This window comes from Chionomys nivalis, chromosome 18 (assembly GCF_950005125.1).
Source record: "Chionomys nivalis chromosome 18, mChiNiv1.1, whole genome shotgun sequence".
Taxonomy (NCBI): domain Eukaryota; kingdom Metazoa; phylum Chordata; class Mammalia; order Rodentia; family Cricetidae; genus Chionomys; species Chionomys nivalis.
In genome coordinates this window covers 54,055,455-54,074,348 of record NC_080103.1, presented here as the reverse complement: position 1 = coordinate 54,074,348, position 18,894 = coordinate 54,055,455, and the positions used below count along the sequence as shown (strand labels likewise).

The 18,894-nt window shown below is 40.7% G+C and overlaps 1 protein-coding gene across 2 annotated transcripts in view; it reads right to left on the bottom strand.

Moving 5' to 3' along the window:
* Ttll7 (tubulin tyrosine ligase like 7) overlaps positions 1-18,894 on the bottom strand; it is a 107,741-nt gene that overhangs the window by 25,941 nt on the left and 62,906 nt on the right. For both annotated transcript variants that reach the window (XM_057793180.1, XM_057793179.1), the window contains 5 exons: positions 16,350-16,436; positions 13,954-14,152; positions 10,100-10,311; positions 9,074-9,208; positions 6,627-6,707 (listed from right to left, as the gene is read on the bottom strand). In XM_057793180.1, coding sequence (XP_057649163.1) covers positions 6,627-6,707; positions 9,074-9,208; positions 10,100-10,311; positions 13,954-14,152; positions 16,350-16,436 — 714 coding nt within the window. The remainder of the gene's footprint in view (positions 1-6,626; positions 6,708-9,073; positions 9,209-10,099; positions 10,312-13,953; positions 14,153-16,349; positions 16,437-18,894) is intronic.

Here is an 18,894-nt window from a genome sequence, read left to right as displayed (position 1 = left end):
ATGTGGGTTCCAGAGCCTCTGTCTTGCAGTTCTCCACCACCTCCAGAGGCCTCCTGGCAAGATCCAATTTTCTCTAATTGATATCAGCCCTTCCTATTCTTTGAGTGCCAAAATCCAAGACATGAATTCTTCGGCCTAAACTAGAATAATCTATTAAATAAGCCATGTAGGAGAATGATCATAACTGTTGAACTAGTGTGAACTATGAGACATTATTAGCTGGTTTTTTTTTGGGGGGGGGGGTGATGGGTACTTTATTGTGTCTTAAAACACACAGGAAATAATACCTTTGGAAAGTAATTGACCAAAGGAAGTAGCAAAATGGGAGTCCAAAAAGGCAGTTAAATCTGTATAAATTGAAAATAAAGATTCTGGAACCTCACACTGGTACTGCCTCTTCATCCCCTCGAACAGCCTCTCAGGAACTCTTAACTGAAGAGCACACAAGTATTCGTGTAGTAAATTGCCACGACGGAGCTGATGTGATAGCATATACATGTGCTAGTAAATTCACAGGCAAGTACTTATATCCACTTTAAAATTTCAAATCCCACTAAGCATAACCCTTAAGCATATGGAAGAGTCTTTTCTACTCACAGACTGCATTCTACCCAAGTCCATCAGCTGCTCACCCCATATTTACCAGCATTCTTACACCACATGCAAAACACAAAGTACCATTTCATGGGTGGCTGCACTCGTGTATACACCAGGTTACTAAAGAAAGGAGGATACAGACAGGTGCCAGCTTGCTGATAAGAAAACTCAAACACCGAGTCTAGACTGAACTGGTCTCAAGAATGTGTACAGCAAACTTCCTGCCAGTGACTATCCATGAGACTTGGTCACGTTGGGACAGATTAGAGCAAACCGACTCTATTTGAGGTGGTAGGGAAAAAGAGGCAGGACAGTGATGTTTGAAATTGAGGATTACAGATGCTGCCAAGTGCCAATCCACGGGTGGTTAGAGCCCGGAGATATAAGCCTCCAAACTGAGGGCCTAAGCCTCTAAAGAATTGGTGCTGTCAGTCTCAGGGTCTACTCAGCCTTCCCTAGCGCTGTGGCTCTGGTAATAACCATCCGGCACTGACAGAAGTTTTCTTTACTACACCCACACCCTCTGGTTAGAACCCAGGCAGGTGGCCGATAGTATCTTAGCCTATAGTGATATTTTATTTATGTTTTATTAAATAAAGCTTCCCTGAAGATCGGAAGGTAAAACTAAACCACTAAGAGGCCAGACCTCTTAGCAGACTAAAGACTCATGTGGTCAGAAAAAGACAGATAGACAGTAAAGACAAATTCAGATGGGGGAATGCCTGTAAACTGTTTACAGTGTATTTAAAAATATATGTAGGCATGGGAGAGAAAAGAAATTAGATAGAGAAAGTCCTTTAAAAAAGAAATAGAGTAGCCAGGCATGATGGCACATGCCTTTAATCCCAGCATGTGGGAGGCAGAGACAGGAAGATATCTCTGAGTTTGAGACCAGCCTAGTCTAGTTCCATCTAGAACAGCTAAAGATACACAGGGAAATCCTGTCTCAAAAAAAAAAATCAAAAATTAAAAAATAAAAATAAAAGAAATATAGTAAAAAGAAAAACCACAATAGCCAGGCGGTGGTGGCACACGCCTTTAATCCCAGCACTTGGGAGGCAGAGGCAGGCGGATCTCTGTGAGTTCGAGACCAGCCTGGTCTACAGAGCTAGTTCCAGGACAGGCTCCAAAGCCACAGAGACCCCTGTCTCTAAAAACCAAAAAAAAAAAAAAAAAAAAGAAAGAAAGAAAAACCACATAAAGATAGAAAATACACAGAGAGTCTGGATAGTGTACGTTATTGTGCTGTCTTTGAATTGTTTGACTGCTGAGGAAGGAGCAACAGCTCCTAAAAGACATTTGATTATAAATGCTGTTGGATTAAAGCAACCTATATATTTTAAAAATATCTTGACTTCAAAATTTAAGCCAAAAGACATGTTACTTAGGGAGAGAGGTTCTGCTTTTATTTCCACAGGAAATGAGAGGCTGTGGATTCATTCTCAGTTAAGGAAACTCAGGCTTGATCAAGGAAGACTCCCTGATCAGTGTCTGACATGAGCGGATGGCCCAGATGACTCAATGTCTCAAAGCACATCTGCTGCAGTTTCTTCTGAGTTCTGCGTCCATGACAGCATCAAGGCTGCTGGCTGAGATGATCAGGCCTCACAGAATACTCCAGTCAGGACTTGACCATGATCCTAAATTTTCTCAGGGCTTTCAAAGATTACTGGTGCCCCAATCAGCAGGAAGCAGCCTAGAAAACTATGCCCATATTTCCCCCTCCGCCCCCAGAATGGATTAAAGGCCTGGGATCAGAGCCCAGTTCCACCTCCTTTCCTTACTTCCTTGGGACATGGAGTCAGACATGTCCATCTCTCTCAGCCATCCCTCCACTTGTAAAAAAGATCATTCATTGTACCTTGAAAAATATTAAAACACATAAAAGAAAATGGGAAAATGGTTCAGTTAACTTTACTCTAGAAATAAGTCATCATAATTTGGCAGAGTCCAAACGAATAGGGGTTCTTTGAAATGAGATCTCACTATGTAACCATGGCTAGCCTGGAGCTTGCTACGTAGACAAGGATGGCCTTGCATGTATATTCATCCAGCTATCTTTCCCTCCTCAATGTTGGGAGTGTAGGGTTTGCTACTACATGGCTGCTATTAAAAAAAAAATGATGCCAGGTATGTATGTAGGTAGGTAGATGGATAGATAGACAGACAGACAGACAGACAGGTTAATTTGGGGGTAATGAATATGGTACAATATGTATTGTAACTTGTTTCTTTAATATAGGGTTCTTTTTAGGATAGTATCAAATGGAAAACTTCACTGGATCCTCTCACAGCCTCTCTAAATTCCTAAGTGGGAAGACAGCACAGAAATTTTTATCTAAGACTCTTAAATGTAGAAGTCAATTAACATGGCTGGATTTTCACATTTAAATAAATTAAAACTAAGTTACAAACTCAATTCCATGGTCACAGTAGCCACATTTCAAGCATTCAGTAGCCTCCTGCAACTGGTAACTACTGTATTGAACATCACAGACACAGACATTATCCACCCTTGCAGAAAGCTCCTAGGAGCTGAGCTCACAAAATATCGGCCCAGAACTCCTGGAATTTTTATCTCACTTGGCTATTCACATTGGAGCTCACCATTCAGGATGCATGGGGGAAACAGAGATGAAAAATGGAGGCCATACACACTCAATAGGTTCCCTCTTTTCCAACATGAACATGGTCCATCTTGTCTCCAGATAATTCAGAAGGAGAACCAGACAGCAGAGGGCATCAGCCTCCCATAGACCCTGCATTGAGCCTGCTTCATGCTGTGCCTTCCCCCACGACAAAGAATGTTCACGTTATTTTACTACCATGTTTGTTCCACCAGTCTTAAGTCACAGGCTTGAATTCTACATTCTACTCATGGATGGTTCTAGAATAGTCTTCAAGCAAATGCAACTGAATTCCGTGGATGTTCCAGATCTTTTTAACCATAAACCCACTGTGAGCCACTCCAGCTGCTTCTGGTATTCGACTTTCCTAAATAGCACTGTTCTAATGTTGATATGTGGAAATCTTTCCTATTATTCAGGATGAAAATCGACAGGACACGGGCCAGAAATGGTTTCTCCGAGTCACAAGGTTATGAGCACCTGTGATCTAACAGGTCCCGTAAATGACCTTTCTGAAGCGTTAAACCCATGCACCGATGGTGGAGCAAAGGCCCTCTTAGCCATGCTAGTCCCGCTGGTGTGCAATATCCATCTTACTAATTTTGACCAATATGAGAGTTTCCACCGCTATTGCTTCATCATTAGTGAGGCCAAGGATCTATTTACATGCTAATTGGCTGTTCGAAGATCCATTAAATTGTCTCTACATAGCCTTCTTATGCACTTTACCGTGCTACTTTCTGCAGACCAGTTTGTCTTTGGCTGATTAGTAAGAATCACCACTTCACCCCTGTTACCTTTCATTTTAAATGCACTAAATCGATCTCTCCTCCCCAAACCACCCTGCTGGCACAACACCCTCTCTTTAATTTGGTTTAAGATGGTTTTGTCCCCCCATTTGTATGGTTTTTGGTTTTGATTTTTTAAGCTATGGTTTCACAGTATTGCCCAGAATGGTCTAGGACAACCTTCGTGCCTCGGCTTCTTGAACACTGGGGCTATAGAGAAGAACCACTACATGTAATTTTAAGTTTTCATATAACTTGTTGGGATCAATTGAGTCCTGGCCTTCAGCTGCTCTTCCCTGCTAGAGCCTTCTAATTGAAGTTACTAGAAGCTGTGCCTAGCCTAGAGGATCAGAGGATGGAATTTTCACCTGTCAGCCACTGATTGCAGGGTATTTAAGCCTCCATGGTGCTATTAAAGAGGAGCTTTTGTACCAGCGATTAGAGGTCCGTGTGTTGATCTGTCTTTGGGAGTGTTTCCTCAACCTCCAGCCCCTTTGCCTGAAGCTCACGAACTGGGTTCTAGCACATAGAGCATAGACAGGGGGCGGGGGGGGGGGGGGCGTTGCGCACGGCAATAACTAAATATTTCAGGCTTTCCCTTTAACCCCTCTTTGTCAGGTCTTTCTTAAGATGCTGTTTCCCCACTTTATGACTATAATCATCTTTCTGCATTTCCTTTTGTCTTAATGTTTTCCCATGTTACATACATAATGTTTTCCATGTTACAAACATCATGTTTTCCCATGTTACATACATCATGTTTTCCATGTTACATACATCATGTGTTCCAACACATACATCATGTGTTCCCATCTTACATACCAATTGTACCCTATAGGGGATTTATTTTGTGTAGGATAAGAAATAAGGTCCCTTATTTTCTTGTGAAATAACCAATTGTTTTGACATCATTGCATTAGTTGCTTTTGTTCCTGTGGTAAAATGCCCACCTCCCAGTCTTCTCTGCAGCTGTACCTCATTCTCTCCTCAGATCTCACTTTTTCCCACCATCTGAGACCCCTCATCTTCCCTCTGACTACAACAACTGCTCTTGGCTAGACCAAACCTCAGTTTACTCAGGAACTTTGTGCTGCCCAACCCTGGCGGTCCTTCTTCCAGGCCACTGCCATCGAATCATCAACAATCACCTTTAGGCAGAAAAACCCTCTCTGGTTTCAACTCTCTCCTCACTACCACCATTTCCTTTTGTCTTCTTCCCCCAATTTCTTGAAACCTGCCTGCAGCAGCTAGAGCTTTATTTCCTCTTCAAGGTACAATAATTGGATCCCTTCCAGATAATTTTTGCTCCCCACCATTCCTCAAAATTTGTGATCACCACTAACCTCCATGTTTGCCTGAAATGACAGACAGCTTGGTGCTCACCTCCTAGAGGCAACTTCCAGCACGGCCTATGGCATAATGATTAGTCTGCCACGAAGACGATGCTCCTGGGCTTTAGCGACACTCCGTCCTCACTGTTTTCCACACTGCACCTCCTGTCTCTTCTCAGTCATCTTCAGAGACTCCCTTCCCTAATTCCTACACAGTTGGGATTTCATTCCCAGAAGGCTCTTTTCTTCTAACAAACTCTGCATGTGGTTCCTTCCAGCCCCATTCCTTTAACTACCTTATAGACTCCTCATCTTTCTTATCTCCATTCCCAAGCTCAGTTCTGCCTTCATGTTCATATGAACATCACTTATATCACATTTATCATCACTTGGTATCTAATCAGTACATCAACATAACATATCTAAGATCAAAACGGGGGGGCTGAAGCGATGACTCAATGGCCCCAAGCATTTGTTCTTGCAGAGTTCCCATGTTTGATTCCTAGAATCAATATGGAGGTTCATAAGTGCACAGAACTTCAGTTTCAGGGAATAAGACACCATTTTGGACTTCTCTGGGGTCCTGGATGCATGTGGTCCACAAATGTAGACTCAGGCACACACATATACATAAACCCACACGACAAATGGGCAGAATCCCACCTATTCTAGCACCACTGTGCTAAGTACTCCCTCGTTCCCGCCTCAGTTACAAGAATCCTAGCTCCTTTCTATCCCAACTGTGCCACATTCTCTCTGCCTCAATTTGACTCCTCTCAAGTAGTTCTCAGTCCTTTAAAATTACTATGTTTTCCAAACTTTTCCAGTCGCTTCTCATGTGCAAAACTAAAATCTGATCTTCTTGTAAGCCATAAAGCTGTCATCTGAGCCCTGCCTCGCCATCCAAGCTCATCTCTTACCGCTACTGTAGCACTTACTTTTCCAGCAAATAAATGAGTTCATTTTACAAAATAATTAAATTATCATATATAGACACACATATATAAATATATGTTAATAAGAAAATTGCCTCTGTGGCCCTTCTGCACCTCAAACTAATCTCCACTCATGATCTCTGTTCCTGCCCCGCCCTCTGTCGCCACACGGATCCACAGATTTCCGCACAGCTAAACTGCCTTGTCCTCAATCTACTTTTCATCCTCACAATCTAAATCCTTGTCTAACACAAGCAAATCAATGTTCACATATAAAATTGCTATGAATTTGACCACATGTTTCAGCTTAATAAACACACAAAGGGCAAAGGGATGCGTGTCACTCACTTTTCGTTGTTTTACGGAGTCCAATTTTATGAGCCAATATGAAGCCACTTTTGTTTTATAATGCTTCCAGTTATCCATGATCTGTGAGGGAGAGACGTTAACAGATTTAACCTAGAATGCTCACCAAGGTGGTAGATAAACGTGTTAGCACCGATTCTATTAGCTTCCGCAGCGGAAACACCATTACACTACTTGCAGTGAAACTCCACTACTTGCACAAGCAGAGGTTTTAAAGCCAAAGCCTTTTCTTCCTTTTCACTAAGAATAATATCACTCAATGAATATAAGTCAGAAATCTGTAGACACACATATTCTAGACAGAAATCCAGCCTATAGGGTTTTCATCTTGCTATGTTACCCACCTAGTAATAGAATATTAAATAATTCATTAAAAGTCAGCCTATATCCAATTAGGATTGTACTAACCCATTCTCTGTATGACCTGTATCACAATAGCATTTCTCAACATATATTCTAGTAGCATATATTGTTGCAAACATTCAAGTCTGGAACACAGTAAACAGGCAGCAAAGAATCTAATGTACAATATTAGTTATGTTTCATTAATTATATATGCCTGGTAATCTTCTTTATAATCATAATAAGCACAAATATTAGTTCTACGTTCTCATCTTCTAATAAAAAATAACCTTAGCAGGGCTGCATTGATAGCCCAGTGGCTAAGAGCATTTGTTACTCTCATAGAGGACCTGGGCTTGATTCCCAGCATCCATCTGGTGATGCATAAATGTAACTCTCGTTCTATGGGATTCGACACTTTCTTTGACCTCTGAGCATCAGGCACACATGTTGTGTATACACATGCATACAAGCAAAGTATCAAACAAATAAAATGAAAAAATTTTGAAAGAAAATGGCAGATCATAAAAACAAACAGAAAATGATATATCTGGTGCAAAGTTGCTGGTTTTCCTTAAAAATAAACACTGTCAAAATAAGTAATCGCTTATCCAGCTGGTGGCACAGTGCCGTGGGCAAAGGTGCCCACTGCCACGTGCGACAACCGGAATTAAGGCGCTGGGACACGCATGGCAGTAGGAGACAACCGGCTCCCTGGAGTTGTCTTCTGCCCCCCACATGTATGCCATGGCATGTGTCTGCTCACGCACATACAAACACTAAACAAAAAATAAGTAAGTGTAATTTAAAATTGTAAAACATATCAGCACAATGCCTGATACTCAACCTAAAGTTTCTTTTGTTGTAGCAAATAGCAGCTCCCCCACAGGCAACATACCACTTTCATGTTTGAAAAGTCTTTATCACCAAAAATGCAAAACATTTGGATACTTTATTATATTATCTAATAACAAAAATACGATGCTCTTACGGATCTTTACAACAAGAAAGCTTTTTCTTGTTTTGTTATTATTTCTATACACTTGATTTATAAAGCAATGTGAACAGTAGAATGAGCCAGTGTAAACTGTGGTTGTTATTCTTCATATGACCACTAGATGGTGCCTTGTCTTCTGGGGAAAAAAATCACAACCTACCCGACCCTACACTCCAAACAGCGTTCTGTAGCTGAAGAACGACCTAAGTAAGAATGGCCATTTAGAAAGCGTGTTGGATGCAGGAAAGAAATGTACTTCTACCAAATCATTTCAGTAACCTTAGATTTTCTTTTCCAAGAGAGGAGCTGAGCCTCTGAAACTGCCGTTTCCAACGCCTCCACTGGGTGGCAAATGAAAATAACCCAGCCAGACTGTTCCAACACATGATGTGCTAGGCATCGCCTTTAAATCTTTCTGTCGTTTCTGAGCAGGGCGCTGCTATTATCCTCGCATCTCTTTTCACCTTAGACTTCTTCAACTCAGTAAACTTTTTCATAGAAAAGTTAATCCTGATATTTCTTTGATCGTGAAGAACAGTTATTTGATGTTAATTATTCTCACTTGACAGCCTCATTAGATGATAAAATGTTCCTAATATCTAAAATAAAAGTTTCTTGGAAGGGAATAGAATTACATTTCCTATGCAATTAAGTACAATTCAACAAGAAAACACATTTTGTTTCGATGCATGGGAGCCATGTGTCCATGCACATTTGTGTGCAGTGCACATGCATGCTGGTGTGTGTGTACATGCTTGTGCATGAACATGCACACCTATGGATGGCAGAGCTCAGTCCTGGTTGTCTGTCCTCCAGGGGGAAATTACCTTGCATGTTTAAGATCCAAACTCTCACTGGGAACTGGGGCTCACCAGGTACCCTGGGGTAACTGCCATATAATTACTGAAATCCTCCTGTCTCTGCCTTCCACTTCCCAGGGCTGAGACTACAGGTGCATGTCATATGCCAGGCTCTAACGTAAGTATCGGGGATCCAACTCAAGACCTCATGCTTGCCCCGCAAGCATTTTGCCAGCGGATCCTGTCTCTCGGTCCCAGGGAACACATGCTCACGCTTGCTGGATACTCACATCTTCTATCATCAGCTCAGACTCTGCATCTGACTTCCCTGGATAGCGGATCCTCATGTCCTTCAGCACAAACAAGGTCTGGCTTGTGAGGTCGTCCTCCTGTTCTTTTGTTTTCAATTGCCGCAAAGACTCATTCTTAAATTTGAAAGAATACAGAGATGTGGAGGGGGGTCTTACTTCACTGTGCCAGTATCATTTAAAAGATATTTCTAGGTAAAAATGATGTGCTTTTAAATTTTAAATGGACATTTGTGAATTTTTAGCATCAAAATGGTTATTATTAGCAAGGATATATTTTATATTTCCTCCTGGTTGTATTTTACTGTGCTCAAGGTATAAATATTAAATATGAGTATTTTTAAAGGACTTCCTAGTCTCTTTCATTTACTGCAAATTCTTGGTTTGGAAAATAAAATCAGTCATTGTTATAAAATGAATGAAATCGCTTGATTTCCTGAGTTTTACCCTGGGAGACATCAGCGTTAGTGAAACAAAGACTTTAACTAAATCTCTGGTCTAGCTCCAGGAAAATAGAATAGACCCACAGACTACCTCAACTATACGTTTCTGGAGTTTATGCTGAAAGGGGATATGACATGTTAATTTAGTATGCAGAAAGCACTCTGAACAGCATTGTAACCAGGCTCTATAAATATAATTTATCAGTTTTTAAACTACTGATCTAGTATCTTAAGAGTTATTTTCCATACAATAAATGTGCTTGTGTCTATAGACGCCAATAAAACACTGCAAAACCATGCATTTACTCAGATGATTGCCAACAGCATTACCCTCCTGTAATGGAAATGGAAAATAAAGCAATGCTTCTTTCTACACATCCTTGAGGTCTGTGATATGCTGGGGTCTACGATACATGAACGATACAATTTCCAAAGGTCATGAGTTGAAATGCAGAAGAAATCAGGGGTTCCACTCATCATGCGCTCAACCAATCCCTTTGCCACCTACATTCTGAGTACAGTGTTTTCTGCAACCTTGAAAGGGCACAACGGATCAATAGCTTACCACCAGAGAGTGGGAGCTGGAAGAGCTGGTATCGGTACTGCTAGGCAGGTGTCTCATGTAGGAGGAAGCACGGTTTAAGGAATGTGACCGAGAGGCTGACGTTGGTCGTGCTAACGGTATCACTTGTTGAGAAGAAAAGGGGCGCACATCCCCGTTGGAAGGTGAGTGAGCAGAGATGGACCGAGGGCAGCTGACGGAACGCCTCATGGAATCTATCGGTGATGGAGAAGTGGTGCTGTTAGTACAGTTTCCTCCCTATTCCGTCACCATAGACTAATGATTAGACCAGGCAGTGGCTGGATAATAAGGGTCAAACCCTAGACGCCATCACAAGAGGGGAAATTTGGAATTAATTCATCAATTTGAACAGCGCACGTGGAACAAAACAGTTCTGGCATAGGAAGAATGGTTGCACCAGGAAATGCTGCAGACAGGACTTCAATTCTAAGTTCTTAATGTAAGAAGCATTCGAGAAACAAGGAAGGGGATACACACTCATGAGGCACTTGTGAGCCAGGCATCCTCCAAGGTCCTGCACCTTGATGTCATGCTTTATGGAAACCTCTACAAGGGGTGTGTGTGTGTGTGTCTGTGTGTGTGTGTTCATGTATGTTGAGTGCAAGAACATACAAGCCACGGCACACATAAAGAGTTCAGTTTTCAGTTCCTGCCTTCAGCTTTGTTTGAGACAAGGTCTTCTCACCATCATCACTCACAGCTGTAGACACGAGAGTAGCTGTCACCACCAGCATCCAGAGGACAGGGATTCTTCTGGCTTCACACCCCCTCCCCTGTATCTTGCCATAGGAACACAGAATTACAGACATGCGACTGACCTGGCATCACCTGGTTTCTGAGAACCCACACTCAAGTCCTCACACTGACACAGAGATTGTTTCACCCACTGAACCATCTCTCTAGCCAGGAGAGGAAATTTCTATTCTCTGTTTTTCCCAAAGGACCACAACAAGAAGGTGGCCAAGGTCAGCTGCCTAAAGTCCTCACCACTGAATGCTAACAACCTCACTTTCCTATAATGCACAATTATCTATTAGCCTTGGGTGGAAACTGGCTGTTAGAGTCTCTGTGTAGGTTGGAGAGTTTACATTTTGCAGCAAAGATCACAGGAAGAAGGAAAGAACAGAGACAGGGTAAAGAGATAAGGTATAGAATCCAAGGCCTCTGGTTAGAGTCACAGAACATAAGAATATTATGAAGAATATTTGAATGTAATTTAAATACAATAAACTAGTAAAAAAGAGCTGCAACAAACTGGTGTAGTCTTATTCTCTCTCTCTCTCTCTCTCTCTCTCTCTCTCTCTCTCACACACACACACACATACACACACACACACAAAGAATTTCAACAGCAAAAGATTTAAGTGAAGAAAAAAATTAAGTCAAAGAACAGAACTGTTATCAGAATAAATATCTAATGAAGCCATCAACTATCTGCCCTTGTGCATTCTGGGAACACTGATGAAAGTGAATTACATGGCCATGGTAAGCTGCGGCTCATGACCTGGAAAAAGATAATTGCTCAACACCGTCAGCATTTTTATCTTTTCTTCTGCTCGTTTGTCCTGCAGATCCTCCATTCTGGATTTGTTCTCTGTTTGGAGAATAGATCAGTCTTCATTAAGGAAATATTTTATAATTAAACTCACATGAAGTCAGGTTGCATACCCAAATATCTATCTTCATCAGCTGTTGAAAAGAATTCAAACTTCGTAAAGGTGATGGTTATGAATGGCAGATTTAGGGGTGCACTTCTAAAAGATACTGGGAACATGTGGTAAAAGTAAAACTCTTTATGTTCTGGAGAGCATAAAATACACGCTCATTCAAGTTTTAGGAGATGCTGTTTAAAAACAAAACAAAAAAAACCTTGTTTGTTGCAAGTATTAACTTCCTTCTGTACCTGTGACCCAGCACTCTTTAACAGTCACTGTAAAGGAACAGAAAACCGGCCGGGTTACCCTTAAAAAATATTAGTTACAAAGGTCACATATTTAACATAAAACAATAATACAAAGGTCATGTCTTCAAAAAAAGAATCTAAACCATTTGCTCCAAGCTACACTGTAGGTCTATCATCTTTGTAGGCCTAAGATAAGGATTGAATAAGTAAAACCTGCTCATTGGTCAGAAGGAAATATCTTCCCAAATCAGCTCAGATTTTTGCTTTTCACCTACATACCTGGAAATTCAGACAAGAAAACTAGAGTAGTTTGATATACTGGTGGTAGATTAAGAAACATAGTTGTGAGTTAACATCTATAAATTATGGGAGAAGAAAGTCTTTTATGTTGTGTCTGAGGCTATAACAATATCCTAAGTCCATTGTCTGCATAAGAAAGTGTTACTCTTGGTCTGGATTTTGTCCTTGGTCATCAGTTTATGGAAGATTTGTGATTATGAGACTCCTACTGTAAGATTAAAGAATGAACAAAACAAAGTGAAGCCCTTGCTATAATCTCTGCCTAAATATACAATAAGGAGATAAATATGTAATTGAATTAGACTGACTCAAAATTTCTACATCAAAATGTTTTTTAATTCTGTATCCTACTTTATGATACTCTATCTGACCAGGGCTCTTTAGACTATTGGCCCCAGAGCATAGAACAGTCCCAGAGTTGTAAAACTCTATGGAAATTTTCCTCTCCCTGACCCGCAGCCCTCGTAGGTTCAAGCTATGAAATAATAGTCACATTAGCTAACAGGTAAGCGATCTAAAACCCAGCAAAATCTCAACATAAAAATGTCAGATTCCAGAATAAAAATCGAGTCATATCATACAGAGACACACTTACGGGATCCTTAAGGAAAAGAAGCGAGGGAGTATAACTTACAATTGCTGATACTTGGAAAATTTCAGTCAATATGATGGAACACAGTTTCCTCTCCAAGTATACAAACCTTCCTTGACTAGAGCAAGGGAACATGTATCTCTATGGACTATTTGGGGGAAAAGAAAACCAAAGTGCTGTTTCTCTGAATTCTTCATGTTTTAGTTCTTCTTTTTTGGGGGCTCTTTGCTACAAGTCTCGAAGGCCAGTTTTAAAACACATTATCAGGCCCCATATATACTAAACATTGCTGGGAATCAGATGTGCAAAGGCTCCAGCTATGTTTACTGCAATGCTGAGCTGGCTGCTTTGAAACCTTGGGACACTGTGTGCTATGCAAATGGCTGTGTGACATGGGTGTTAAGATAGTCCTAGTTCAGAAGTGGCAGCAAGAAGGTGTTTTGTTTTGTTTTTTTTTAAGGAAAATGGAGATAATTAGGTTCTATATTTGAGGGTGAGTGCCAAATCAAGAGGCCAGACCGTGGATATCTGGGATTGAAGAAAGGAAAAGAAAGAGAGTGAAAATAGAGGGAGAGAGAGAAGAGAGAAGTTGTTTGTTTTCCTAAATACCCATGATGTGCCCAAAGTCCTGATTGACTGCTTGCCCAGGGTGGAAGTGAGAAGGAGCAAAATCAAAACTGCTTCAGAGCTAGGTGACAGCGTCAAACGAAGTAAGCAAAAGGTAGACACTGGGGCAGAGTTGACGCGGCCCACGAGAGCTCAGTCTGCCCAAAAGAGTTGTCGCATGTTTCTAAGACCCATGCCACAACTGAGCATGCAAACTACACAAGATTGGAGGAAGGAGCCTTAATTCCATCCAGCTCCTACTTGTAAAGTCTGAGAGGGGACGGATTGGGCTCTGGCCAGGTAAAGAACACAAGGTATAGAATACGGGTCCCCTCACACATGACAACACTTCTTTTGGCCCAAGGACTTTTTATTGAGTTCGAGAGTTTCAATTCTATAGCTCTTCGTGTATCAACGTAGGAGAGATTGACTTACTGGATTGTTGAATTAGTTTGCAGTGACTGGTGTGTTTAAGGTTATACGGGGCTTGTTCTCGTCTCTTCTGGCACAGTTCCTTTTCATTCTCATCCAGTTCTGAACTGCTGCTGCTGCTGCTGTCATAGCTACTCTCGCTGCTGTAGTAAGACTTCTGCTTCTTCATCACCTCCGCGCATTCTGGCATGCAACACAGGGGCTGAAACACAGTGACACGCCATGTGTTTAGAATCCCCTAGATAGTCATTATTTTTAATTCCCATCCCCACCCCCAATGCTCACTGCTTATTGGTGAATATGGAAGTCTCTCTCTACTGCTTGGTACTTTTTAGCCAACAGAGCACACACTACTGTGAAGTTTCCTTAAATACTCCTTCTCCAATTATATGGCTCAGTCCTGATGAGGACAAGGCTGTTTCTATATAACTGTAATAAAAAGTATAATTTCTGCAAACAAAGAACAAAAATATTTGATCGAAAAAAAATGTAACTATCATAAACTATAATCTGCTTTTGTTCACTCTACTTAGAGGTGCTGTGGGAACTCCTTCAGCCAATAACCTTTAAGATACCAGACCACTTGGGTATGGTCTCTTATACTATAAATGCAGCTGTAAAACGTGCCATGCATATCTCTCTCTCTCTCTCTCTCTCTCTCTCTCTCTCTCTCTCGCTCTCGCTCTCGCTCTCGCTCTCGCTCTCGCTCTGCTGCTCAATTCAGTTCCTGTTCCCCATTCATACAAAGGACTGTGATTTGTGAGTCTACCCCTAAATAAAGAACCCCTTATTATACTCAGTTATGAGCTAGTGTGGGACTACTTTATAGCATCCATCTACACAGAGAGATTAGACATCAAGATTCATCCACTCAAAAGTGAGTGGGGGTGGGGAGGGAGAAAGACAGGCAAGAAGAACAAAGGGACTAAGAAAGTAGAAGCAAGAGAAGCCATTAGAAGATCATGCCTTCAAGCCAGGTGGTGGTGGCACAAACCATTAACCCTAATACTCAGGAGATAGAGGCTTGCAGAGCTCTGTGAGTTTGAGGACAGCCTGGTCTACAAAAATAGTTCCAGGACAGCCAAGGAGGTTATGCAGAGAAATCCTGTCTTGAAAAACCAAAAAGAAAAAGGTTATGTGATCATGCTGCTAAAGAATGTGTCATATATGAAACTGTAGAACCATCACCACAAAACAGATGTGAAATAAAACAAGCATCTGCCTCTCTTTGCCTACACAACAGCTTTTCCCATTCCTAAGCGCTGAATCTATTTTTATGAACACATTGTCATTGTCACTGAGTGAGCAAAAGAAGAGCTCCCCAAGACAACACAGCACAGAGATCCTGATATCAGCGCTTATTACACACTGTTCACACGGCTACGCTGTGGAGCTGACCCAAATGTCAACAGCAGAGGAACAGACAAGGAAAATGTGGTCCACATACACAGTGAAATTATCAGCCATTAAGAAACCAAATTCGAGAGGGTGGAGAGACGGCTCAGAGGTTAAGAGCATTGCCTGCTCTTCCAAAGGTCCTGAGTTCAATTCCCAGCAACCACATGGTAGCTCACAACCATCTGTAATGGGGTCTAGTGCCCTCTTCTGGCCTTCAGGCATACACACAGACAGAATATTGTATACATAATAAATAAATTAATTAATTAAAAAAAGAAACCAAATTCGTGTCCTTTATAGAAAAACAGATGCAATTGGAGTTAGCCCTACCAAGTGAACTAAGACAGTCACAGATAAATATTGCATATTTTTTCTCGGTTGTGGTTCCTGGATTTTATACAGATACATAAAACCATGCACACATATTTAATATGATAGTAAGAATAAAAGAGTTTAGGAAGACAAGGGAAACTAATGGCATGAGAGGAGGGCAAGAAAGGGGAGAGCCGAATCATGCTAAACTAAACATACAATGTGGACATGCATAGTACGGCGACTAGACAGATAGAAGGGGCTCCATATTAGCAATGTGGACATGTACTGTACAGGAACTAGATAAAAAGACATAATGACTCACCATTAATGTATCTCTAGAGTCACCATCTGCTTTATCTATAATCCTATACATTTCTATGTTAGTTATTTATCTGGGACTGTAACAAAAGCCTGATGCTGAACTTGGAAGAGGGAAGTCCTCCTCACTCCAGCCTATCTGAGTCACTAAGCATCCATTAGCACTTGGCAAGGAACCAAAAATCTAAAGGCAGCCAAAGAAAGAATACTTGTGAGTGTGAGATAACACCATTTGCCTGGTTTTACCTTTGCTGGACACAAAATTCCTGAAGTTCCTATGCATCATAGCTCTTACAGGAAATACCTAGGAGGAATGGCTTCCCCTTGTGACATGGACTTTGGCACTATGCAAGGCAGAGACATTTCACCTTTGGTCCTCGGATTCTGGCAGTTTTTCCCATCAGCTTTTCATCATCAATTTCACATTGTTCCAGGAGATCCAAAATATCTTCCTCCTTCAAAACCATGATTAGAATTGTGATCACTAAGCAAATATAGACCTTTTACAAGTTCATTAATCTCAGTACATGTACAGTGATTATTCTAGAAACTGTGCAGTGGTAATTACTCAGACAAAAGAAGGAAATATAAAAGACAAACTCTCCAAGAAACTTATCAAAATCTGGTGATAAGCACAATACACAGCTAAGTCCATTGTGCAATCACCATATGCAAGCAAGTCCTTTCCAGCATACTACAAAAATCCCAGAACCCCCAACATTATGAAATGAATTTACTGAACACTAAGATATGTAAAAGTCCATGCTCATTTCCCAGACTTCATCCTATTGATCATTCCTATACTGATTAGTATAATTTAATATTAAAACTTGACCCATGAAAACTGGCCTGAGCGTTTCATTTAGAAAGAATTTAACGTTAGAATTTGGTTAATGAGAACCATTTAGTGAAGTTACTTAGAAACATTTGTTATTGCAAGAATATTTTACAGCCTTAGGAAATATTTTCATTCGAGGACAATTACTGGTAGAGGAAATTTCTACACACCCCAATAGCTTCCTCTTATGCTCCTCTAAATTTATTTTGAAGTCAAGGTAAAAAATATGAGATTATACACCACCATTGGAAGTTGAGCAAACCTGAACAACTGAATAATAAATCATCTCATTGTGTGATCCAGGCATGAACACTAACAAAACTATGTTTATATAACTGTGATTTAAACTTCAATATTCCCTTAAAGTTTACTGAAAAAAACTAGGAATCACAGCTCACAATAGAAATGTGTTCTAGTCTAGGAAAGATGGCTCTTAAAATGCAAAAGACTTGGCCTATGATCCTACAACAGAGTATATGGACAGCATCATTACAAACTCAATATCAAGGAAAATTTTGTTCAGAAGAAAGATAATAATGAAAAATATTTTCATCCTAAAAACTCCAGATGAACTAATAGTCACATATTTTAAAAGATAAAGCTACAGATGAACAAAGAGTAAAGAAATTAAATTATCCAGATAGGGTTAGGTTCTTCCCTAAAGAGCAGAGAAGAGAGGTCATTTTCCACTTTGGGGTCCTCCATCAAATCTTGGCTGAGGTGAGTAGATGCAAGGCTGCCATGGATAACGTCTACTGGGTAAAGGCTGTCACCTTTAGACATTATCAGGGTGATATATGAAGAGAGCCCACATAGAAATAGAGACCTTCAGCCGGCTCCCAGGTGTGCCAACATTTTATGTAACCGCCCAGACATGTGAGTGAGGCCACCTAGCATGCTAGCCCCAGTTAAATGCAAGCACGTCTTCCCCCACACAATTCATTCCAAAGAAAGATCAGACCAGGAACCACTCAGCTGTTATGGACCATACAATAAGAAGCAAATAAATACAGAAGTTTGTTACGCTGCAATAGATAACTAGTAGATCTTGCACTAGGATAAAGGGAGAGAGAAGGGGAGAAAGAAAGTGGGAGGAGAAAAGAGTAGAGAAAATGGACAAGGGAAGAGAAAAAAGGAGAGAGAGGGGAAGAGGAGAAAGGAGAAGGATACAGAAGTAATGTGGAATGTCCTTCTGTACGCTGTGAATATATGCTGCTTTTACTGATTGATGAATAAAGCTGCTTTGGCCCATGGCAGAGCAGAATATAGTCGGGCAGGAAATCCAAGCACAGGGACAGGTGAAGAGGGGCAGGGTCAAGAAAGACATTAGCAGTCGCCAGAGGAGTAAGATGCCAAAGCATTACCAAGAAGCCCTGGGTCATCTGGTGATAGACAGATTAATAGAAATGAGTAAATTTAAAAGTAAGAGCTAGCTAGTAAAAAGCCTGAGCCATTGGCCAAACAATTATAATTAATATTAAGCCTCTGAGTGATTATTTTATAAGCAGCTGTGGGACTGGGCAGGTCACAGAAAATTTCCAGCTAAAAAGAATAGAGATAAGGGGAAATGACACAGATAAATGAAATGAAAGAGAGATGTGAGGGAGCATTTTATTTTTTAAAGATTTTTGAGACAGGGCCTTGCTCTGTAGCTCAGGCTGCTCTTAAACTCTATATGCCATCTAAGCAATCCTTCTGCCTCAATTTCCCAATTGTTAGGACCTCATGCCTGTGTTTAATTACATGCTCTCATTTGCCAAGTCTATGTAGCATCAAGACAAACTACTACAGTGTTGACTATAATTTAAACCAGAGTGTCCTTGTCATTGGGTTACTGCAATGCATTTCTTTATCCAGTTTCAAACATAAATCTATATTAGAAGAGATATTATAATATAATGAAATTACAATGCAATATCAGAATTATCTGCTCAAAGTTTATCCTGGTATGTATCTTATTTATGAAGTTCCTTGGTTTTCTCTGAAATATAACCACCTCAAAGAAAAATGTTACTAAATGTATAGCTAGGGTGGCACCCAATCTGTGTGTGTCTCTGTGTGTGTGTGTAAATGTG